Source organism: Cricetulus griseus, chromosome 9 (genome assembly GCF_003668045.3).
Source record: "Cricetulus griseus strain 17A/GY chromosome 9, alternate assembly CriGri-PICRH-1.0, whole genome shotgun sequence".
NCBI classification, from domain to species: domain Eukaryota; kingdom Metazoa; phylum Chordata; class Mammalia; order Rodentia; family Cricetidae; genus Cricetulus; species Cricetulus griseus.
The window spans coordinates 24,437,271-24,462,774 of NC_048602.1; the positions used below are offsets into that span (position 1 = coordinate 24,437,271).

General features: G+C 45.9%; 3 protein-coding genes across 3 annotated transcripts in view; 2 read left to right on the forward strand and 1 right to left on the reverse strand.

Annotated features, from left to right (window-relative positions):
* The window catches only part of LOC118239329 (zinc finger protein 805-like), a 573,173-nt gene that overhangs the window by 56,412 nt on the left and 491,257 nt on the right, over window positions 1-25,504 (forward strand). The gene's annotated exons all lie outside the window — the stretch shown is intronic.
* Window positions 3,037-4,008, reverse strand: LOC100757770 (olfactory receptor 10A7). Its single transcript, XM_027430854.1, has one exon. The coding sequence runs from the start codon at window positions 4,006-4,008 to the stop codon at window positions 3,037-3,039; it is 972 nt and encodes a 323-aa protein (XP_027286655.1).
* LOC100759403 (olfactory receptor 10A7) lies at window positions 19,737-20,708 on the forward strand. The gene has a single exon (XM_027430855.1). The coding sequence runs from the start codon at window positions 19,737-19,739 to the stop codon at window positions 20,706-20,708; it is 972 nt and encodes a 323-aa protein (XP_027286656.1).

The window sequence follows — 25,504 nt, forward strand, 5'->3', positions numbered from 1 at the left end:
CCCAGCTCCCCCAGTCTCCTCCCTTTCTTCCTTCTCTCCTCCCTTCCGTCACACTCAACACATTCTATACACCAGTCCTGACCTAGACCCTTGGAAAAGTCAAGAATCCAAACTCTTTCATGTTCAGCTTTATCCCTTCAGAAAATCCAAGGGGCCCATTCTGAATACAAGGATTTCTTTTTCTTGTCTCTGCTGAGAGTTCAATGTACGCATCGCCATACATAAACACCTACCACAAACTAAGTGGCGGTGGGTGGTGGAATTACATGGGAGGAGTCCTTCTGTGGGGACGTAGAAAGCTTCCCACTCATGAAACTAAGAAGCTTGGTCTCACTCCATTGTATGAAGGGACTTGAGGTCACTCGTGTAACCCGTGAGTCACCATCACCCACCTTCCTGGTTTGTGAATGAATCCATGCTCTCAGCATGCCATTCCACACTCGAGGATAGCTTGATGGTGAGAGGGTTTCACTCTTCCTGTTTCTTTTTTCCATTTCTCTCGCTCTCTCTGTCTCTCTCTCTCTCTCTCTCTCTCTCTCTCTCTCTCTGTGTGTGTGTGTGTGTGTGTGTGTGTGTGTGTCTGTTTGCATGTATGAGGGGGAATATTATTTTAAGGTGTGTGACTTTTGTTTATGCTGCATTTGTTTAACTCGGTGAAGCTGTGATTCTTTGCTCATCTAAAACACCTGACAGTCTAATAAAGAGCTGAACAGCCAATAGTGAGGCAGCAGGAAAGACGGGTGGGGCCGGCAGACAGAGAATATAAATGGAAGGAGAAATGAGAAAAGAGGAGGAATGGGAGAACAAGGAGAGGAGGACGACAGGCGCTAGCCACCCAGCCATCCAGGTAATCAGCAATCCACTGAGGAAGTCTAAGATTCACAGAAGCAAGAGAGCAGAAGAAGCCCAGAGGCAAAGGGTTGAGGGGTTAATTTAAGCTAAGAAAAGCTGGCTAGAAACAGGCCAAGGTGTGGCCGGACATTCATAACTAACAATAAGCCTCTGTGAGTGACTCATTTAGGAGCAGGGTGGCAGGACCCACAAAAGAGAAAACAATTATTACTGCACACATACATGGGCACATGTGTGTGGCCGCACAGATACATGTCTGCGTGTGCATATTGAGACCCACACTTGGGGCAAGTTGATGGTGAGGGTGTTTCACACTTCTTGTTTCTTTTTTCCATTTCAGTGTGTGTGTGTGTGTGTGTGTGTGTGTGTGTGTGTTGTGCATGTATATGGCCACATGTGTGGGGATGCACCTTCATATGCATGCCTGGGCATTCAGGGGCCCAAGGCTGATAAGGAATCACCCTCAATTGCTTCCCCACCTGGCCTGTCAATCAAACCCAGGGCTCACCCATTTGCCTGTTCTCTGGACCCAGAGTGCTGTGGTGAATGCCCCATCTCTGCCTCCGAAGCCTGGGATTACAGGCCCACATGCTGCTTGGATGGCTTCTGGGAGGTGAACTGTGGTCCTCACACTTGTGGGTCAAGCACTTTAGCCACTGGGCCATCTCATGGATTCTGAGAGCTCAGACTCAGGTGCTCACACTTGCTTAGCAATCACCTTACCAAATGAGCTATCCCCAAACCCCCCCCCCCCCCCCCCCCCCGTCTTTCTGATGACCTAATTCGGGTATGAGATACAGATGGAACTCACAATGCATGGCCTTGTGTAGTTGGTACCTTTTCCCCTTGTGTGCTCTCTAGGTTAATCCTCATTGTAGCCAGCAACAGTGCTTCCTTTCCTTCTGTTGTAGCAACATTCCTATGCCAAGCTAGCATCTTGCTTATCTTAGTTTGAGGTTCCAAATGCAGTTATAGGTCCATCACTCATTCACTGAGGAGGTCATGTTTACCACTGTGGTAAACAATATGGCTGTTTACCATATGGCTGTTTACAATATGGCTGAAGACAAAATTTCCCCATAAACCAGCAGTTCCATGTCAGGAGGTAATGTCCCTGTCCCCTCTTGGCTGGGGTCCCTCTGGCCACCTCCAGGTTGAACCTCAGCAGCTGTTGTAACCCAGAAGACACTTTGATGCATAACACTCTTCTCACCCAAAATATGGAAACAATAAGAGACCAAATTAGCAAAGTCATGAAAGCCCCACGAGTTTCAGTGGGGTTTCTTATACAAGTATAGGTGATGGGGTCCAAAAATTGTATCCCTAGAGTCAGGGTTGCTTGGTCCTCAGCGGCCAAGTCAACCTGATTGCAGACCCCAGAACAGGAGTTCCCAGAGTGGGCACGCAGAAGATGGGTCCATGGCAGGGGCCAAAGCAGCTCACCCCTTCCCTGAATGGGGGCGGGACTAGCCCATCGATCTCAGCAGGCTCAGGCTTGCTTGGTCCTCAGGGGCTGAGTCAACCTGCCTGCAGACCCCAGGACAGGAGTAGGGGACCTTGGTGGATTCCATTTGAGGGTTCAGTTCCCTGTGGCCAGATAAGCAACATAGCAGGATTTTGAAATATTGCATCAGCAGTAAAGAAGCAAACAGGTAGTGGGACCCGGCTATAAAACATCAAGGTTGACTCTCAGTGACCCACATTCTCCAACCAGACTCCACCCCCTAAAGGTTAGACTTCAACCTCTAAAACAGCACCCAACATTGGGGGGACCACGTGTTGAAACACATGAGCATGTGGAGAAAATTTCATACTCAAATCACAACATACCCTAAATCAGTTGATTGACAGGAGATTAAAATTTAATGTTTCCTTTCTGAAATTTGCTCTTCCTTGCTTCAGTGGGCAATTCTACTTGCACGGGAAAGATGCTGTCACATGCTTTTGAACTCAAATCCAGCTACTATGTCAGTGGAGAAACACAATGCTACCTACTCAATACATGGAGCAAGTTCAAATTTGGCTGTGGTCAAATGGCCATTAAAGAATTGTGATGCCAAACACAACTAGAAGGAGCATCCCAGCAATAGAATCATTGAGAAAGGGTTTAAGTTACTGAGATACTCAAGACCACTAGGGTAGAAACGCTCCCCAAGTTATTGGGTAAATGAAGTCATATAGAGGTCAGGGGGTAAAGGTGCCTCGTCTCTGAATGAAGACATGAACTAAGGCAGCTTTGACCTCCTTGTTCCGAAGGCTGTAGATGAGGGGGTTGAACATGGGGGTCACCATGGTGTATGACAGGGACACCACTTGCTTGCTCTCAGGAGAGTAGCTGGACTTGGGGCGCAAGTGGATGACCCCCGTTGTGCAATAAAACAGAATTACCACGATGAGGTGGGAAGCACAGGTAGACAGGGCCTTGTGGCGCCCAGAAGCTGATGGCATCTGAAGGACGGCAGCCAGAATCCTGGTATAGGACATGAGTATGAGAGAGACAGGAACCATCATAATTAACACTGTGGCCACTAAGACACTGACCTCGAAGACTCTGGTGTCTGCACACACCAGGCTCAGCAGAGGTGGTATGTCACAGAGGTAGTGCCGAATGCCCCGAGACCCACAGTATGGGAAGTTGAAGAGCCAGATGGTGAAGACCAGAGCTACGGGGATTCCTGCCAGCCAGCAGGTGGTGGCCAGCAGGTGGCACAGCCTCAAGCTCATGATGGTGCCATAGTGCAGTGGCCTGCAAATGGCCAGGAAGCGATCCCAGGCCATGACTGTGAGAAGCAAGGACTCGGTTGAGACAAAGGACAGCACTAAGAACAGCTGCAGGGCACAGCTCGTGGGGTACATCCCGCGTCCGGGCCACAGCAGAGTCACCAGCAGACGGGGCGCCACGTCCAGTGAGAAGCAGATCTCCACGAGCGCGAGCTGACGCAGGAACAAGTACATGGGCACACGCAGGCCTGGGTCCAGGCTGGTGAGCAGGACGATGAGCGTGTTGCCCAGCAACGTGAGCAGGAAGGCAGCCAGGAAGAGCACTGCGAGCATTGGGCGCAGGGAGGGCACATGGGCAAAGCCCAGCAGCACAAACTCCAATTCAGCAGAGCGGCTGTGATTGGTCCAGGGAGGAGCTGCCCAGAACGGTGGCATGGGCCCGGGATGCGAGGGCACTGAGCTAAGGACCAGGGAGGATCGCTATGGAGTACCAGAGGGAGGAGAAGATGAAGGAAAAATTGTACATTGTGAGTCTCAACTTTCACATTCCCTAGGGGAGCTTATTGAATGGTAAATCAAGCCAAAGGCTGACCATGAACAGTGCCCTGGTGTGTGGGATGAAGCAAAGCAATCTCACCCACCGACCTAGCCTGTCTTTACCCTTGCATCCTCATTCTTCAAAAAACAAACAACAACAACAACAACAAAAACTTAGAGCATCTCTCTAAGTAGCCTTGGTTGTCTTGGACTCATTCTGTAGACCAGACTGTCCTGGAACTCACAGACATCCTCCTGCCTCTGGCGTGCACCACCACGCCTGTGAGACGGTTCTTGGCTAGCTCTCCGTCCTGGTCTCTTCTGCACTTCTAGCTCACTAGGATTTGTTTCCAGAACTTTTCATCTCCGGTCCCTGATCTTTCCTTCTCACTGCACAACCTTGGTCACACAGGCAGCCTTGGTTAAACTTAGTGTATCACAAAAAAACAAAAGAAAACAAACTGATGTAAATGTGGGAATTGCATGATTGCATGTGTGTGGGAGTGAGGACTTGGGGTGGGAAGGACAGAGCAGAGAGTGACGTGACAATCACCAGAATTATATACCTACATACCAGGAGGAGGGCTAGGCTCACCCAGGAAATGAAAAACACAAGAAAGTAGAGGTTCTGATTAACACTAGGTGTCTAAGAGTGATGGGGAAATCCCTGCCACATAGGAGCAAGGCAGCCTCCTCTAAGCCTATTTTCTTACCTGTGAAGTTGTGGTAACAGCATTTCACTTGGGAGGCTGCATGGCACAGTACTAATTATTGGGGTAGCCCCATGTTTAAAAATCCAACATGGCTATGGCCATATTTAATGGAGGTCAGTATTCTGGGGAGATAATACAGTGGAGATGAATACTTTACATTGGTATGGATTTTCATTTATTAATACAAATTTAAGGTCAATTTTGTGATATGCATAATTAAATATGGATTGTATAGTTACCTATAATAGTCACAACCTACAGTTATGTTAGTTAGGTTTTCTAGATATACAGAGATGTATTTGAAATGGATAGATATTCCTCAAACCTTTCAAAGACCTACAGAATACATGGCATTTTTAAATGGTTTAGGGTTTTTCATGACTTTGAGACACAACTGCTCCTGGCACACCAATTATGTCAGAAAGGGGGATGGGCATCGAAGAAACTGGTTATGTTGTTTGCCTTCAACATGGCAAGATTAGACATTTGGGCAAGAAACTGCTCTTGCCTGGACTGTTTGTTGCTGTATAAACTGAACATGCAGGACCCACAAGAAAGTGACTGCTGAACTTACAAAACAAGATGAACAGTCCTGAAGTATTCCTGCTGAAATGGAGAAGTCTGCCAGACACACTGTGGCCTATGGACTGAAGATGGATGCCCCAATGTCACAGAGGAACTTTGGGTGACTGTCCAGGTAGAGAGATGTCTCTGTCAATTCTAGAGTTTATATATTATCCTTCTGTGGTCTTTGATGGATTGAAGACAGATAGTTATGGTTATAGTTTTATTCAGTTATTATAAAAGATATGTTACCCTTCTTTTTATTTAGACAGAAAAGAAGAGATGATGGGGGAGGTCCTTCTATGTATATTTTTGTCTTATTGGTTGATAAATAAAGTACTGTTGGCCAATAGGAAGCAAGATAGGAAGGACTAGGAGTCGGGAACGATTCTGGGAAATGTTGTAAAGAAGTCTTGCTATTCAGGCAGGAAGTGACATAGCAGGCAAACTCAGAATATAAGCAGGGACAAACAGGAAATCTTCCTTTTTCTCTTCCTCTTCCTTCTCTCTTCTCCGTGGAGCTGCCATGTGATCTGCCGGCAAGAGATGAGGCATATGGCTAGCGTTCTCAATCAGATAAGTCTTATAAAATATATAGATTAAAGATTATGGTTGATAATTAAGACTTACCTAGCATATAAGAAATCCTAGTCAATTGGCCATCAGCATTGTAAAATAATACAAGACTCTGCGTGTTATTTTGGCCACCCACGTGGCAGCAGGGCTCAGGCAGCTGGGCAGAAAGACTTATCATTGCAAAACGGTGTCAGGAGTAGGATCATCCCGAGGTTCCCAGAGGAAGCAGCGGGCCTGCGGCCGCAGCCTACCCTGACGAGCTGGTGCACAGCAAAGCGGAGAGCACGAGGAAGAGGAAGAGCAAAAGGACAATTTCCTTCTTGTCCTTGCTTAAATTCTGAATCTTCCTGCTATGTCACTTCCTGCCTGGATCTCTACTACATTTCCCAGAATCCTCCTCGACTCCTAGTTCCACCTATCTTGTTTTCCTATTGGTCAACAGTACTTTATCAACCAATAAGAAAAGCATATACACAGAAGGACCTCCCCCATCAATACAGGCTAAAGAACTTGTGGCGCCATCATGAGACCCAGAGTTCAGAACCCCAGCCAGACATGGCAGCAGGTGATTGGATCTGAGCACTGGAAGGAGGGGCAGAGATGGGAGGACCCTCAGCCAGCTGGTCTACCCGAAATAGTGAGTCCCAAGTTCAATGAGAGACCCTGTGTGGAAAAACAAGGGAAGTGATACAGGAAGAGCCTTGAAAATGACCCCTGGCTTTCACATATGCACACCCGAGTAGAGAGAGACAGACAGACACACAGAGAGAGACAGATGCAACATATCGGCCTTGGTACCACCAGCTGATATGCCAGCACTAGGATGAAGGAGGCAGAAATATGAGGAATTCTAGGCCATCTCCAAATTATAGAGAGTTCAAGGCCAGCCTGAACTATGTGGGACCCTGTCTGAAAATATAAAATATGAAATGGGACGAGATGGGTGAAGAAGGGAAGGGTGGAGGAGGGAAGAGAAAGGAGGGGGAAAGGGAGAGAATGGGGGGAGGAGAGGAGGGGAGGGGTAGGGGAATGGGAGAGAAATAGAGGGAAGAGAAGAGGAGAAAAGGAGGGGAAGGGAGGGGTGTCACAGTACAATGACATAGAAGATATTCAGGAAATATTGTGCCCGAAAATACAAGTTGTGGAATAAGAAGAACAGAGTGGTATCTTATCTTAGCTTTGGTTACTGTTGCTGTGATGAAACTCCATGACCAAAGCACAAGGGGGAGGAAAGGCGTCATCTGGCTTGGGTATCTACATTGTAGTCACTGAAGGAAGTCAGGACAGGAACTCAAAGAGGGCTAGAACCTGGAGGTAGGAGCTGAATCAGAGTCCTTGTAGGAGAGCTTCTTACTGTCTTAGTCCACATGGTTCCTCAGCCTGGATTCTTACAGAACCCAGGACTATCCACAATGGGCTTGACCCGCCCACTGATTAAGAAAACGCCCTACAGGCTTGCTTACAACACTGTCTTATGGAGGCATTTTCCTGACACCCTCTTCTCTCAGATGACTTTAGCCTGTGTCAAGATGACCTAGAACTATCCAGCACAGATGGTATGATACAAAACACACCACAGTTACCTTGTTTTTCTCTCAGGCTCACATGTACAGGGAGAAATGTCCCATAAATGTAGGAAAGGATACACCCTAAAACAACGATGGAGATTCCTCTCAAAGATGAGGACCCTGGTTGGAAGTAACAGTCAGGGAATTTTAGATTTGGTCTTTTTAGATTGTGGGCGGGCAAGATGGCCCAGTGGGAGAAGGTGCTTGTTGCCAAGTCTTACAATTTGAGTTTGATGTCTGGAATCCACATGGTGAAAAGAGAGAACTTGCAAGTTGTCCTCTGACTGCCACACTGCACTGTGACATGCACACACACACACACACACACACACACACACACACACACACACACACACTCAAGCAGATACACACATAGATAAATGTAATGTTAGGATCTAAGTTTCATTTTTAAAATTACTGTAAACAAATCACTCTTAAGGGCAATAATTGGCCAACAAAAAATGAATTCAATAGCATCTTTGGGGACTCGTTATCTCATAAATTTTGTGTCAGGGATTTATTTCTTTATTCTTTTGGGAGGGGTTGAAATAAGGTTTCTCTTATCAGCCTGGCTGTTTGGAACTCACTTTGTAAACCAGGCTATCCTTGACCTCACAGAGATCAGCCTGCCTCTGCCTCCCAAGTGCTTGGGTTAAAGGAGTGTGCCACCACAGCCTGGCTTATTCATTTATTTTTACCTTACATGTCTTTTGGGTATATATTGTAATTCCCATGTCTGTGTATGGGATTCCTGTGTGTACAAATGTGTGTCTCTATGTGTATCTGTGTTTCTGGTGCTTTTTCTCTGGCTTTTCTTTGCTGGCTTTTTCCTATTCCAATTTGTTTCTGTTTGCTATATCTCATCTGATTTTATGATTATTCTTCAGATGCCTCTTTGTTTTCTAGGAGAAGAGGTGCAGAGTAGCAGCTGTAAAAAAAACTAGGGAGAGGGAACTCTATGAAAAAAATCTATTTTCAATAAAAAAAATACAGAATAAAAGGATTACTGTAAGGACAAAAGGTACCAAAGCTCATTCCATCCACACTCTTTATGGCCTGGGAATTGGATCTTGCAGAACTTAAATCCTGGACCATCCCAGATTGAGGATGTAGGTATGGATTGGATTTTAATCATTCAGCATTTTGTTTTGTTGTTCTGTATTTATTTGGTTTGGTTTTTTCTCAAATAGAATCATTCAATTAGAGTCAGGGCTTTGATCTCTCACTTGTTAAATTCTCCATCACCCAAAAAAAGAAAATCAGATCCTTTTTGTATCTCATAGTGTGATCTTCAGGGATTAAGCTTATGGTCCACTCCTGAGCTGAGAAATTCATTCAGCAGCACCTAAGCAGCATTACTTTAGTGAATTAGAGCATTTTAAAATATGATCATGGCATAAACCAAGGATTAGAACTCTTTCTAACATCCCTCTGAACCCCACCCTATGTTAAGAATGGGCAAACTGGGTCTCACTATGTAGCCAAGGTTGGTCTGGAACTCACAAAGTAGCTCAGACTGGCTGCCAACTTATGGAGATCCCCCCTGACTCAGGCTGTCAAGGTCTGGTATTACATGTCCAAGTCTCCAGCACTAGTCAGGACCCAGAACTTTTGCCACAAAGCTCCAAAAGCACCAGGGATGCCCATACCTTGACAGGATAAAAAAAAACCTATGCCTTGATATCTAATTTTCAACACAGACTCAGTGCCTCCTTCAGGAAGCTGGAATGAGAGCTGGGGATTGACAATCCAATATTGGGGAATCCACAACCCAAAGCAAGCAAGGCTTTCAGTGTGTAATCTTCACCTTGATGTGGACTCCTCCACCTACCTGTGAAGGGAAGGTCAAATATACCCGGGGCTGGGGGCAAGGCAGAGAGAAAGTTTGTCCCTGAGTAAGTGTCCCCAAGTGTTTCTAAGAGTGGGATGGAAGCCTGAATCCAAACTCTACCATTCAGTACCTGTGAGAATGAATTAACTTCTCTGTCCCTTGTCTGTAAATTCACTGTCATCCAACCATCACCACCACCACCAGCAACAGCAGCATCTCCTAACTATGTAATTAATCTTCATCACCGTGATTAATGCCTCCTTCGGCATCACCATCAAAGAATGAAAAACAAAACCCAATGATGCTCTTCTCGCAGTGATCATGACAGCATCTGTCAGGCAAACAGAACCCGTGTTCATTCTTGCCTGCAGCGTGAACCCTTGCCCTTTGTGGAGAGCCACCTCACCTATTCTGCTCCTCTGTCTGGGACTAAGATGTGACAAAGCTGCTCTCTTGATCCAGGAGTCCCTGGGGCTGACCGGGATCCAGAAACCAAAGCTTTCAGTCTTTGGCTCTGAGCAGAAAATGAGAGCCCTGAAGACTCTCTCTCCCCTTGGAGAGTTGAGTTCATTATGTGTCTCTGTGCCCCAGGTGAAGACAGAGGGAGGCAGAGAGTCTGGAGCCCCTGCTTCCCCCAGAGACTGTGGTCCTTGCCATACTTCCCTCTTCCTGGCTTTCCCTCAGACCTACTGGATTGTGTTTGCCTCTGTCTACACACAAGAGAATCCAGACTCCCCTCGATGCCATGTAATGTCCCTAAAGATTCCTCCTCCTCCCTTCCATCTTCATGTCTTACCATGTCATGGCACAGCTCTATATACCAGTGGCTCCTAGCTATGCCAGGGAAACTGAGAAGGGATTAAAGTGCTGGTATGAGAAGCCCATGGTTCACAGTTCTGCTGTGATGAGTGAATGAAGATAAATGAGGAAGGTTTGCACAGACCTCCCAATGGGAAAGCAACACAGCCCTTCTTTCTCTCTGGTAAAGACTTATCTGTGGGCACTAAGAATAGAGCTTCAGAGGGACAGGCTAGAACTCTTGAAGTGTGGCCTTTTCTAGTTGGTACCTTTCCCCCATGTGTTCTCTAGGTTAATCCTCATTGTAGCAGCAACAGTACTTTCTTTCCTTCTGTTGTAGCAACATTCCTATGCCAAGCTAGCATGTTGCTTATCTTAGTTTGAGGTTCCAAGTGCAGTTATAGGTCCATCACTCATTCACTGGGGAGGTCATGTAAAAGATGCAGCCACTCTGGTAAACAATATGGCTGTTTCTCACAATATTGAAGACAAAATTTCCACATGAGCCAGCAGTTCCATGTCCGGCGGTAATGTCACTGTCTGAGTTGGGGTCCCTCTGGTCACCTCCAACTTAAACTACAGCAGCTGTTGTAACCCACAAGAAATCTTGTTGCATGACACACTTCCTAGACAGACATAAACAAATGTCTTCTCACCCCAGGTAGGGAACCAATAAGAGACCAAAGTAACAAGGTCACCAATGTCCCACGAGTTGCAGTGGCAATTGTTATACAAGTGTAGGTGAGGGGTCATAAAATTGTATCACTACACTTGTACAAGAACAAGAACCCGAGTTCAAATCCCTAACACCCATATAAACCGCCCAGTGTGGTTATGTATGCCCCTGTACCCCAGCGCTGTGGGGACACTGTTGTAACCATTGCTTCAGGGAGCAGAGGCAGGAGGATTATGAGGACTGCTGGCCACCATTTTTTGCATCCAATTCACTGAGAGATCCTGTCTTGACGTAATAAGATGAAGGGTGATAGAGCAGGATACTCAACATAGCCTCTGGCCTCTGTGTGCACATAGGCATGAACACACACACACACACACACACACACACACAGAGAGAGAGAGAGAGAGATGAAGCGTTAGTGTCTGTCCTTACTTGCTTTCTTTGGCTATGATAAAGAGGATAACCAAAACCAACTTGGACAGAAAAGGATTTATTTGACTTAAACAATCAAATCATAGTCCACACTGAGGGAAGTCGGGGCAAGAACTCAAACAGAGCAGGAACCTGAGGCAAGACCTGAAGCAAAGACTGTGGGGAAACACTGCTCACTGGCTTGCCTTCCACGGCTTTCTCAGACTGCTTTTTTTACCACCCATAATTGGGGATACTTTCCAATGTCAATGATTAATCAAGAAAATGCCCCCCTCATTTATCCACAGGTAAAATAGGATGACATTTTCGCTCTTGAAGTTCCCTTTTCCCAGATGACCCTGGCTTTGTGTCAAGGTGACAGAAACTAGCCATCAAAGTACTCATAAGTCAGAAGAAAAACAACATTGGTACATCTTGGAGAAACTGGACCCTTTCTACGTTGTGGGTAGACTGTGATTTTATACATTGAAGAACATTGATCCTAATAGATTCTGGCATAAAGCAACCACCAAATTTCCACATGATCCAGAAATTCCGAATTTGATTATACCACTGTGCTGGTTAATTGTGTCAACTTGATACAAGCTATAACAACTTGGGAGAAGAGTATTAACAAGGACTTGCCTCGATACATTGGACTGTGAGCATGTCCATGAGAGGCTGTGTTAATTTTTAATTGATGTATATAGAGAGAGCCCATTGTGAGCGTCACCATTCCTTAGACATAGACATCATGGACAGTATGAGAGAAGAGAAAACCTACTGAGAGCAAGCATTTAAACAAGGGTTTGTGTTTTTTTGTTCTTTCTGCTCTTGACTGCCTATGTGGTGTTTTAAATGCCTACACCGAATTTCCCATAAATATGGACTGCACCATAGAATCGTTAAGCCAAATGAACACTTTTTTCCTTTTTATATTGCCTCTTTGTTGGGATATTTTATCCCAGCAACAGAAATGAAACAAGAGCAACCAAAGAATTGAAAGTAGCCTTTGTGGCTGTGTGTAGAGCTCATGTTTCGTAGCAGCGCTGTTCCAGACAAAGGTGGAGCAACCCATGTCCATCAAAAGATGAATAAATAATGAAGAAAGTATGGCGCTCACTTGCAACTGAATTCTTAGCCATACAAAGAACGAAATTTTGACCTTTGCTGTGTTGGGTGCACACTGAAGATGTCAGGTCGAGTGAGAAAAAGAACTCACAAGTCAAGCTTGATCCTAACTGGTCTTATCAATAAAAAGCCAGAATCAGATATCAAGGTAAATGCTGAAAGATCAGAGAAGCAAAGGAGCAGCCACAGTCACTTCTTACGTCTCCCAATCCTCTGACCAAAAGGGGCCAAGGTCTTGTCTACACCCTGCTTTATCACTTCCTGTCTCCACCTCATGTAGTCACTTCCTGTCGCCTCTCTGTACAGACCTCCAGACCTCTATGGTTACAGTTAACTGGTGGCTAGCTCCACCCTCTGATCTCCAGGCAAGCTTTATTTATCAGAACACAAACAAAGTATCACAACACATAACAATGACGGATTACTGCCTGACTCAACTTCCACAAGCAGTGTATCCAACTTTCATTCACAGAGAGAGAGAGAGAAGCTAGGGTGTTGGTTGTCAGGAGCTGGGGATGGCAGGGAATGTGAGAGCTCGTCGGATGAAGCAAGCGTCTCAGTAGGGAGTATTGATTGGAAAACAGTGTGAAGGCAGTTGATGTCACTGAGCTATGGATTTAGGATGCTTACACAGGGCTGCGATCACAGCCCAGTTGTAGAGCGCTTACTTAGAGTCCCAGTTTCGTTTCTGTTGTTGCAATGCAATAACCTGAGAAAGAGCAACATAGGGGCACAGGGCTTATTTCAAGCTTACAATTCCAGGTTATAGTCTATCATTGTGAGGAAATCAAGGCAGGAACTTCAAAGGGCTGGTCCCATGACATCTTGAAGGGACCAGACCCTCACCCTGCTTTAGCAGCTATGACAGGCTGCAGAAAAAAACTCAGCAACATGGGCTTGCCTGACCTTGCCCCTCCTCCCAGTCACTAGGAGATCAGATACTCTGCACATTGCAAGGTACCACTCAGAAGTTAGCTGGCGGGCTTTGGGCATGCTTGACGGCACTTTATGACGCTTTTAACAACCAGTTAACCAATCAACACAGGACAGATCGTCCAAGCCCGGAAGCACACCAATCCTGAGACTGTTGAGCACCCCTAGACACTTGCCTTACTCTGCCCAATAAATTCCCTGCCTTGGAGTCCTTCTCACACCACCCTCTGTTATGAATGGACAAAGGGCATGAGTTAATGCAGTTAGCTCATTAAACAACAATAAAAGACTCTTTGCTTTTACACTGGAATGGGTCTCTTGGTGATTTGGGGGCTCAGAATTTGGGCACAACAATAAAACATCAAGAGAAGAAAGACATGCAAAGACTTGCTCATTTGTTTGCTTACACTCAGTTTCTCTAATCCTATGCAGTTCAGGACAATATGCCTAGGGAGTAATGCCACTCAAAGTGGGTTGGGTCTTCCTGCATAACTCTGACTTATTTTAAGACAATCCCCCACAGGCATGCCCACAGGTACACCAAATGTAGACAGTGCCTCATTGAAACTCTCTTCCCGGGTGACTCTACCTTGCATCAAGTTGACAATTAAAGCAAACCATATCTTGTGTGGCATTATTCCTGAAGAGACATGAACAAATATCTACTCAGGCCAGACAAAGAACTAAGGACAGACCAAAGTAAGGATGCCATTGAAGTTCAAGTTGAAGAACCAATGAGTTTTATTGGGTGGTTGGGGAAGCAAAAAATGACTCAAAGACAGTGATCTCTTAGAATATCTTCATTTCAGCCAGGCCAGTTAGAAAGGACACTTGTTGCATTTCCCATACAACTTCAGACTCAGGAAAATAATCACACAGGACAGTAGCAGTGTAGAACTGAAGACTGGAAACCTTACAGGTGTGCGGATGAACCTTCACCCAGAAAAACAAAGGCGGAATTAGACATGGAATATAAGAAATTATTTCGAAATATTTTTTATTTATTCTTGGAGAATTTCACACTTATATACAATGTACTTTGTATTCATTCTCTCTGCCCAACCTAAATCCTCCCCGGCCATTCCCCCACAGCACCTGCTCCACAATTTTTTTTGTCTTTCTCTTTTATTTTTAACACCATATTATTTAAGCCCAATTAGTGCTGCCCAAAATGTGAGTGGATGTGAAGCCATCCCCTGAGACCCAGGCAGCCACCAGCAGCCACACCCTTGAAGGCAACTGATTCTTCCTCCTCCAGCAGCCATCATCTGCAAAGCCCTTCCCCAATCTATTCTGACATGCTGGCTGATTTGATCATAGACGCCCTTCATGTTCCCAAAGACTATTAATGACTTCCCCCAGGACATTCCTCGGCAGTAGTGTGTCTCTACCTTGAGTAAAAGAGGGATGGAGGAAGGAAAGGGGGAGGGAGAAAACAAAAGAAGGAAGAAAAGAACAAGCCATGATACCTAATAATCTCAGGAAATATCCCCCCCACCCCCTGCAACCACAGGGTGGCTCACAACCATCTGTAATGAGATCTGGCGCCCTCTTCTGGCCGCAGACACACATGCAGGCAGAACACAGTATACATAATAAATAAATAAATCATTAAAAAGAGTTAAAAAAATAATGTGTACTGCTCTTCCAGAAGACCAGATTTTGGGTGCCAGCATCCATTCCAGGCGCCCCCACAGCAGCAGTAATTCCAGGTCCAGGGAATCCAATGCCTCTGGCCTCTGTACACACCTGCACCCTACAAATAGAATAAAACATTTAAAATGATTGACCTGGAAGGGCAGGAGGAGAAATCTTTAGGGACATTACATGGCATAGAGGGGAGTCTGGATTTTCTTGTGTGTAGACAGAGGCAAACACAATCCAGTAGGTCTGAGGGAAAGCCAGGAAGAGGGAAGTATGGCAAGGACCACAGTCTCTGGGGGAAGCAGGGGCTCCAGACTCTCTGCCTCCCTCTGTCTTCACCTGGGGCACAGAGACACATAATGAACTCAACTCTCCAAGGGGAGAGAGAGTCTTCAGGGCTCTCATTTTCTGCTCAGAGCCAAAGACTGAAAGCTTTGGTTTCTGGATCCCGGTCAGCCCCAGGGACTCCTGGATCAAGAGAGCAGCTTTGTCACATCTTAGACCCAGACAGAGGAGCAGAATAGGTGAGGTGGCTCTCCACAAAGGGCAAGGGTTCACGCTGCAGGCAAGAATGAACACGGGTTCTGTTTGCCTGACAGATGCTGTCATGATCACTGGGAGAAGAGCATCACTGGGTTTTCTTTTTCATCCTTTGATGGTGATGCCGAAGGAGGCATTAATCACGATGATGAAGATTAATTGTACATAGTTAGGAGATGCTGCTGTTGCTGGTGGTGGTGGTGATGGTTGGATGGCGGTGAATTTACAGATAAGGGACAGAGAAGTTAATTCATTCTCACAGGTACTGAATGGTCAAGTTTAGATTCAAGCTTCCATCCCAGGCAGGTGGAGGTGTCCTCATCAAGGTGAAGAGTACACACTGCAAGCCTTGCTTGCTTTGGGTTGTGGATTCCCCAATATTGGATTGTCACTCCCCAGCTCTCATTCCAGCTTCCTGAAGGAGGCACTGAGTCTGTGTTGAAAATTAGATATCAAGGCATAGGGTTTTTTTTTTTATCCTGTCAAGGTATGGGCATCCCTGGTGCTTTTGGAGCTTTGTGGGAGAAGTTCTGGGTCCTGACTAGTGCTGGAGACTTGGACATGTAATCCCAGACCTTGTCAGCCTGAGTCAGGGTATCTCCATAAGTTAGAGCCCAGTCAGAGCTACATTGTGAGTTCCAGAACAACCTTGGCTACATAGTAAGACCCGGTCTTAAGAAAAAAAATATAAGGAGGGTGTTGTGTTCTTTGTTTGCCCATTCTTAACATAGGGTTTGGGTTCAGAGGGATGTTAGAAAGAGTTCTAATCCTTGGTCTATGCCATGATCATATTTTAAAATGCTCTAATTCACTAAAAGAATGCTGCTTAGGTGCTGCTAAATGAATTTCTTGGCTCTGGGGTGGACTAGAAACTTAATTCCTGAAGACAATGCTTGAGATACAAAAAGGATCTGATTTTTCTTTTTGGGTGATGGAGAATTTAAGGAGTGAGAAATCATATTCCTGATTCTAGCTGAATGACTCAATTTGACAAGAAAAAAACAGAACAACAAAATAAAATGTCCGATGTTGATTAAAACCCATTCCATACCTACATCCGCCATCTGGGTTGGTCCAGGATTTAAGGTCTGCAGAACCCAATTCCCATGAGCTGTGGTACTTTTTGTCCTTACAGTTATCCTTTTTTCTGTATTTCTTTTATTGAAAATAGATTTTTTTCTTAGAGTTTCCTCTCCCCAACTTTTTGCAGGTGCTACTCTGCACCTCTTCTCCTTTGAAAACAAGGAGGCATCTAAAGAATAATCATAAAATAAGATAAAGCAAACACAAACAAACTGGAATAGGATAAAACCAGCACAAGAAAAGCCAGAGAAAAAGCACCAGAAACACAGAACCACGTGTTAGCACACACAGGAATCCCATACAGAGACCTGGAAATTATAATATATACACAAAAGACATATAAGATAAAAATAAATGAGCAGGACGGTGGTGGCACACACCTTTAACTCCAGTACTTGGGAGGCAGAGGCAGGCTGATCTCTATGAGGTCAAGGATAGCCTGTCTACAAAGTGAGTTCCAGGACAGCCAGAGCTGTTACACAGAGACACCCTATCTCAACCCCTCCCAAAAGAATAAATAAATAAATTCTTGAAAAAATATTATGAGTTAACAAGTCCCAAAATGTGCCATTGAATTCATTTTTTGTTGGCCATCTACCTTCATTAAGAGTGATTTGTTTACAGTAATTTTAAAAAATAAAACTTAGATTCTAAAATTACGTGTGTGTGTGTGTGTGTGTGTGTGTGTGTGTGTGTGTGTGTGTGTGTGTGTGTGTGCATGTCACAGTGCAGTGTGGTTGTTAGAGGACAACTTGCAAGTTCTCTCTTTTCACCATGTGGATTCCAGAGATCAAACTCAAATTGTCAGATTTGGCAGCAAGCACCTTCTCCCACTGGGTCATCTTGCCCGCCCACAATCTAAAAAGACCAAACCTAAAATTCCCTGACTGTTCTTTCCAACCAGGGTCCTCATCTTTGAGAGGAATCTCCATCGTTGTTTTAGGGTGTATCCTTTCCTACATTTATGGTGCATTTCTCCCTGTACATGTGAGCCTGAGAGAAAAACAAGGTAACTGTGGTGTGTTTTGTATCATACCGTCTGTGCTGGATAGTTCTAGGTCAACTTGACAAAGGCTAAAGTCATCTGAGAGAAGGGAGTGTTAGGAAAATGCCTCCATAAGACAGTGTTGTAAGCAAGCCTGTAGGGCGTTTTCTTAATCAGTGATTGATGTGGGCGGGTCAAGCCCATTGTGGATAGTCCTGGGTTCTGTAAGAATCGAGGCTGAGGAAACCATGTGGACCAAGATAGTAAGAAGCTCTCCTACAAGGACTCTGAATCGGCTCCTACCTCCAGGTTCTAGCCCTCTTTGAGTTCCTGTCCTGACTTCTTTCAATGACTACAATGTAGATACCCAAGCCAGATGACGCCTTTCCTCCCCTTCGTGCTTTGGTCATGGAGTTTCATCACAGCAACAGTAACCAAAGCTAAGATAAGATACCACTCTGTTATTCTTATTCCACAACTTGTGTTTTGGAGTATAATATTTCCTGAATATCTTCTATGTCATTGTACTGTGACACCCCTCCCTTCCCCTCCCTTTCTCCTCTCCTTTACTCCCCTCCTTTCCATCTCCTCGTCCCCTCTGCTCCCTTCCCTCTCTCCCCGCCCCTCCCCTCCCTGCATTTTGTCCCTTTCCCTCTTTCCCCTCGGTCTCTTCCCTCCTTCTCTCTCCTCCTCCCTTCCCCTCTTCTCCCATCACAGCCTATTTCATATTTTATATTTTGAGACAGGGTCCCACATAGTTCAGCCTGGCCTTGAACTCTCTATAATTTGGAGATGGCCTTGAATTCCTAATATCCCTGCCTCCCTCATCCTAGTGCTGGAATATCGGCCGGTGCTACCATGGCCAATATGTTGCATCTGTCTCTCTCTGTGCCTGTCTGTCTGTCTGTCTGTCTGTCTGTCTGTCTCTCTCTGTCTGTCTCTGTCTCTCTCTCTCTCTCTCTCTCTCTCTGTGTGTGTGTGTGTGTGTGTGTGTGTGTGTGTACACTCGGGTGTGCTCAAGAGGAAGCCAGGGGTCATTTTCAAGGCTCTTCCTGTATCACTTCCCTTGATTTTCTACACAGGGTCTCTCACTGAGCCTGGCACTCACTGTTTCAGATAGACCAGCTGGCAGATGGTTCTCTGGAGTCTGTCCCTCCTTCCAGATCACAGATGAAAGCACCTGCTGCCCTGTCTGTCTGGGGCTCTAAACCCAGGGCCTCATGATGCTGGCACAAGCTTTTTACCCTACATCATTTCCCCAGACTTCTCACCTCCATTAAAGATGGCCATGGCATGGTGGATTTTTAAACATGGGGCTACCCCAATAATTAGTACTGTGCCATGCAGCCTCCCAAGTGAAATCCTGTTATCACAATAAATACAAAAACAAACAAAAAGCCCAAAACAAAACCCAACCAATTTCTTCCTTTTTTCTTTTTCTGATGAATTCTATCCTAAATTTAATTTGTTCTCTGGCAACTTCACATATATCACATATATGTAGGTATATAATTCTGATCCCTGTCACCTCACTCTCTGCTCTGTCCTTCCCACCCCAAGACCTCACTCTCCGGCAAATACAATTCCCACTTTTGCATTCTTTTGTTCTGTTTTGGTTTTGTGACACGCTAAATTTAACCAAGGCTGCCTGTGTGACATCGGTCATGAAGTGAGATGAAAGATCAGAGACCGGAGATGAAAAGGTTCTGGAAACAAATCCTAGTGAGCTAGAAGTGAACAAAGGGACCAGGACGGAGAGCTAGCCAAGAACCGTCTCACAGGCGTGGTGTTGATAGCCAGAGGCAGGAGGATCCCTGTGAGTTTCGGGACAGTCTGGTCTACAGAATGAGTTCAAGACAGCCAGGGCTACTTAGAGAGATGTTGTTTCTTTTTTTGTTTGTTTGTTTGCATTTGAAGAGCGAGGATGCAAGGGCAAAGACAGGCTAGGTTGGTGGGTGAGGTCGCTTTGCTTCATCCCACAGTCCCTGGGATTTTAAGAAGGGTTCTGTTCCTGGTGAGGCATTGGCTTGATTTGCCATTCTTAAGCTCCCCTAGGCAATGGGAAGGATGAGACTCACAATGTACAATTTTTCCTTCATCTTCTCCTCCCTCTGGCACTCCATAGCGATCCTCCCTGGTCCTTAGCTCAGTGCCCTCGCATCCCGGGCCCATGCCACCGTTCTGGGCAGCTCCTCCCTGGACCAATCACAGCCGCTCTGCTGAATTGGAGTTTGTGCTGCTGGGCTTTGCCCATGTGCCCTCCCTGCGCCCAATGCTCGCAGTGCTCTTCCTGGCTGCCTTCCTGCTCACGTTGCTGGGCAACACGCTCATCGTCCTGCTCACCAGCCTGGACCCAGGCCTGCGTGTGCCCATGTACTTGTTCCTGCGTCAGCTCGCGCTAGTGGAGATCTGCTTCTCACTGGACGTGGCGCCCCGTCTGCTGGTGACTCTGCTGTGGCCCGGACGCGGGATGTACCCCACGAGCTGTGCCCTGCAGCTGTTCTTAGTGCTGTCCTTTGTCTTAACCGAGTCCTTGCTTCTCACAGTCATGGCCTGGGATCGCTTCCTGGCCATTTGCAGGCCACTGCACTATGGCACCATCATGAGCTTGAGGCTGTGTCACCTGCTGGCCACCACCTGCTGGCTCGCAGGAATCCCCGTGGCTCTGGTCTTCACCATCTGGCTCTTCAACTTCCCATACTGTGGGTCTCGGGGCATTCGACACTACCTCTGTGACATACCACCTCTGCTGAGCCTGGTGTGTGCAGACACCAGAGTCTTCGAGGCCAGTATGTTCGTGACAACAGTGTTACTTGTATTTGTTCCTGTCTCTCTCATACTCATGTCCTATACCAGGATTCTGGCTGCCGTCCTTCAGATGCCATCAGCTTCTGGGCGCCACAAGGCCCTGTCCACCTGTGCCTCCCACCTCATCGTGGTAATTCTGTTTTATTGCACAACCGGGGTCATCCACTTGCGCCCCAAGTCCAGCTACTCTCCTGAGAGCAAGCAAGTGGTGTCCCTGTCATACACCATGGTGACCCCCATGCTCAACCCCCTCATCTACAGCCTTCGGAACAAGGAATTCAAGGCTGCCTTAGTTCGTGTCTTCATTCAGAGACGAGGCACCTTTACCCCCTGACCTCTATATGACTTCATTTACCCAATAACTTGGGGAGCGTTTCTACCCTAGTGGTCTTGAGTATCTCAGTGCACCAGTAACTTAAACCCTTTCTCAATGATTCTATTGCTTGGATGGATGGTCCTGCTAGTTGTGTTTAGTGTCTCAATTCTCTAATGGCCCCTTGACCACAGCCAAAATTTGAACTTGCTCCATGTATTGAGTAGGTAGCATTGTGTTTCTCCACTGACATAATAGCTGGATTGGAGTTCAAAAGCATCGTGATGACATCTTTCCCGTGCAAGTAGAATTGCCAACTGAAGCAAGGAAAAAAACAAATTTCAGCAAGTAAACATTAAATCTTAATCTCCTGTCAATCAACTGATTTAGGGTATGTTGTGATTTGAGTATGAAATTTTCTCCACGTGCTCATGTGTTTCAACTCATGGTCCCCCCAATGGCGAGTGCTGTTTTAGAAGGAGGAGGACTTTTAGAAGGTGGTGGTTGGCTGGAGAATATGAGTCACTGAGAGTCAAACTGGATGTTTCATAGCCGGGTCCCACTTGCTGTTAGCTTCTTGAGTGTGGATGCAATGTTTCATAATCCTGCCACCGTGCTTATCTGGCCATGGGGAACTGAACCCTCAAATGGAATCCACCAAGGTCCCCCATTAAGTTTCCCCTTGTGCTTCCTCATAACACACCATACATCTCTAAGAGGAGAGCTGGAGAATGGGGAGGAGTGCTCTCAAATGCTGTCCTCTAGACTTGACATACCTGTTGCACACCAAGCCAGTTAGACATTTCAGCATGAGGCGCATTGGCGCTTTGCCATGGGTGTTCGGTGCCCTGGAACTGGAGTTACAGATAGTTGTGAGCTGAAATGTGGGTGCTTGGAATTGAACCCAAGTCCTCTGGAAGAGCAGTCAGTGCTCTTATGCGCTGAGCCATCTCTCCAGCCCTTGGCAGACCCTTTCCTTTAGTGTGGTCCCTGGAAGGTTGTCTAGGACCATTGGATAAACCTATGCCCATGATCATATGGACTGCACTGATTAGATTCAGTGGGTTATAAATAAACTTTATGAGAGAACATGGGGTTGAAAAGGAGATGTTATTGGGACCCCAGAGGGAGTTGGAGGGGGGACATGAGGGGTGGATTGTGTAAGACACATTGTATACATGTACAAAAACTCAAAGAATAAATAAAATTAAAACAAATCCCATCTGCACTGAACACAGACTTGTTTTTCTTATATTTTGCAAGAAATACATTATAAGCAATATTATGTAGCCTTCCTATTCTATTGGATATACAAGCGGCTAGGAGAATATACATAGACTGTCTGCTAATACTGCCCCAAGTGGCAGCAGGTTTCTAGAAGGTTGTGGAACAGGGGGACAGGCCTTGAAGTTTGAAAAAGGTTCAACCCCACTTCCTGTCTGAAGCTGGCTGTCCACATCTACTGATCAGAATCTTTTTTTGTAGTTCTGAGACCTCTTTCCAGATTGGCAAGAAGGCAGTCAGGGATCTAGAGCAGTTAGACACCTGGAGTTCTAACAATAAACTCATTTGTGTTGTTTGAATCACTGATACTGTCTAGCGTCTACAATGCTTTTCATGCTGTAAAATGGAAGCATTTTACCCAATATTCACTCTTTATTCTGCTTCTTCATGGTGCCAGGAACTGTAATTCTGCTCTATGTGCCTAGAAACTTGACTCCTTTGGGTAATCCATAAAGGAGGAACTGTACAGTGTTCAACTTTTATGACCACATATTTTGCTCACTCTGACATCAAAGTCCAGCCTTGTAATAACATATATAAGAATTTCTTCCCTTTTTTGTCTTTGTTTTTCGAGACAGGGTTTCTCTGTGTAGCTTTGGAGCCTATCCTGGCTCTGGCTCTGGAGACCAGGCTGGCCTCGAACTCATAGAGATCCGCCTGCCTCTGCCTCCCAAGTGCTGGGATTAAAGGCGTGCGCCACCAACGCCCGGCTGAATTTCTTCCCTTTTAATGACTAAATAATTAGACATTCCATGAACTTATCACTTTCTCTTCATCCAACTTCTGTCAATAGATTCAATGTTAAAATCACAGGCTTGACAGATATGCCTTTAGTTCCAGCACTTGGGAAGCAGAGGCAGGTGGGTGTCTGTGAGTTCGAGGTCAACCTGTTCTACAGAGGGAGTCCTAGGACAGCCAAGGCTGCAGAGAGTAACTCTGTCTCAAACTCCCCCCCCCAACTTTGAAGTTTTCCTGCCCTACAGAGAGGGTTCAAAACCAGCCTGGGCAACTTATGGAGACTCTGTCTCAAAAAATAAAATATCATGGGTGCACTATTGTCCTTTGGGTCCCCTGATTTGAATTCCTTTGTGACTTAGCTCTCTTTTTGATCAATGCTGTGTGGCACTCTTCACTCTTAGATGCATTGACATTACAATTCTGTAAGCTCCGTGCAAAGTCTAGCTGAAGCCCACAGATAAGAAACTATCTTCTCGAATCTAATTGTCTTCTGGGGACAAGAAATACCTAAGAAGACTCAGCTTACCAAACTAAGTATGGATCCAAAATGCATCATTGTAAGAGAAACTTCAGATAAATGAACTGACCACAGAGAGAGGGATTGGAGCGATACTGGGGTTAAAATCTTGGCTACAAGGCTAATATTCTGGTGTTGCATGCTTCTAATCCCAAGACTTGGGAGATGGAGGCAGAAGTATCAGGAGAAGTTCCAGGTCATTCTCAGCTTCATGTAAAGTTCAAAGCCAGCCTGTCTGTCTCCCACAGACATGCTCACAGGCCAACATCTCTAGGGAAGTCCTCGGTTATACTCTTCTCCTGGGCTGTTCAAGGTTGTGTCAGGTGTGGTTCACACCAGCACAGTGGTATAAATCAAAGGTGGCATTGCTAGATCATGTGGAAAGTTGGTGATTTCCTCATGTCACACCCTAACACAATCAATGTTCTTCAGTGTAAAAAGTCACAGTCTACCAACAATGTAGAAAGGGTCCAGTTTCTCCAAGACATAACTGTGTTGTTTTTCTGAATTCTGAATACTCTTATTGCTAGTTTTTCTCATCTTGGCACAAGCCAGGGTCATCTGGGAAGAGGGAACTTCAACAGACAAAATGCCATCATACCAACATGTAGGTAAATGATTGGGAGGGGGCATTTTCTTGAGTTCTTGCCCCAGCTTCCCTCAATGTGGACTCTGATTTGATTGTTTAAGCCAAATAAATCCTTTTCTGCCCAAATTTGTTTTGGTCATCCTCTTTATCATAGCCAAAGAAAGCAAGTAAGGACAACACTAACCATTTTAGAATGTGTTGGCTTCTTCATTCTCTCTCTCTCTCTCTCTCTCTCTCTCTCTCTCTCTCTCTCTGTGTGTGTGTGTGTGTGTGTGTGTGTGTGTGTGTGTGTGTTCATGCCTATGTGCACACAGAGGCCAGAGACCACATTGAGTATCCTGCTCTATCACCCTTCATCTTATTACATCAAGACAGGATCTCTCACTGAAATTGGACCTAAGATGGTGGCCAGCAGTCCTCATAATCCTCCTGCCTCTGCTCCCTGCAACAATGGTTACAGGAGTGTCCCACAGAGCTGGGGTACAGGGGCGTACATAACCACACTGGGCGGTTTATGTGGGTGTTAGGGATTTGAACTCAGGTTCTTGTTCTTGCACAAGTGTAGTGATACAATTTTATGACCCCTCACCTACACTTGTATAACAAATGCCACTGAAACTCGTGGGACTTTGGTGACCTTGTTACTTTGGTCTCTTATTGGTTCCCTACCTGGGGTGAGAAGACATTTGTTTATGTCTGCCTAGGAAGTGTGTCATGCAACAAGGTTTCTTGTGGGTTCCAACAGCTGCTGGAGGTCATCAGAGGGACCCCAACCCAGAGGGGACAGGGACATTACCCCCTGACATGGAACTGCTGGCTCATGTGGGAATTTTGTCTTCAATATTGTGAGAAACAGCCATATTGTTAACCACAGTGGCTGCATCTTTTACATGACCTCCCCAGTGAATGAGTGATGGACCTATAACTGCATTTGGAACCTCAAACTAAAATGAGCAAGATGCTAGCCTGTCATAGGAATGTTGCTACAACAGAAGGAAAGGAAGCACTGTTGCTGGCTACAATGAGGATTAACCTAGAGAACACCCAAGGGGGAAAGGTACCAACTACACAAGGCCACCCACTGTGAGTTCCATCTGTATCTCATACATTAGGCCATCAGAAAGATGAGGGGTTGGGGATAGCTCACTTGGTAAGGTGATTGCTAAGCAAGCGTGAGCACCTGAGTCTGAGCTCTCAGAATCCATGAGATGGCCCAGTGGCTAAAGTGCTTGACCCACAAGTGTGAGGACCACAGTTCACCTCCCAGAAGCCATCTTTCTCTTTCTCTTTCTCTCTCTCTCTCTCTCTCTCTCTCTCTCTCTCTCTCTCTCTCTCTCTCTCTGTGTGTGTGTGTGTGTGTGTGTGTGTATGTGTTCATGCCTATGTGCACACAGAGGCCAGAGACCACATTGAGTATCCTGCAGCATGTGGGCCTGTAATCCCAGGCTTCAGAGGCAGAGATGGGGCATTCCCCACAGCACTCTGGGTCCGGAGAACAGGCAAATGGGTGAGCCCTGGGTTTGATTGAAAGGCCAGGTGGGGAAGCAATTGAGGGTGATTCCTTATCAGCCTTGGGCCCCTGAATGCACAGGCATGCATATGTAGGTGCATGAAACACATGTGGCCATATACATGCAAACACACACACACACACACACACACACACACACACTGAAATGGAAAAAAGAA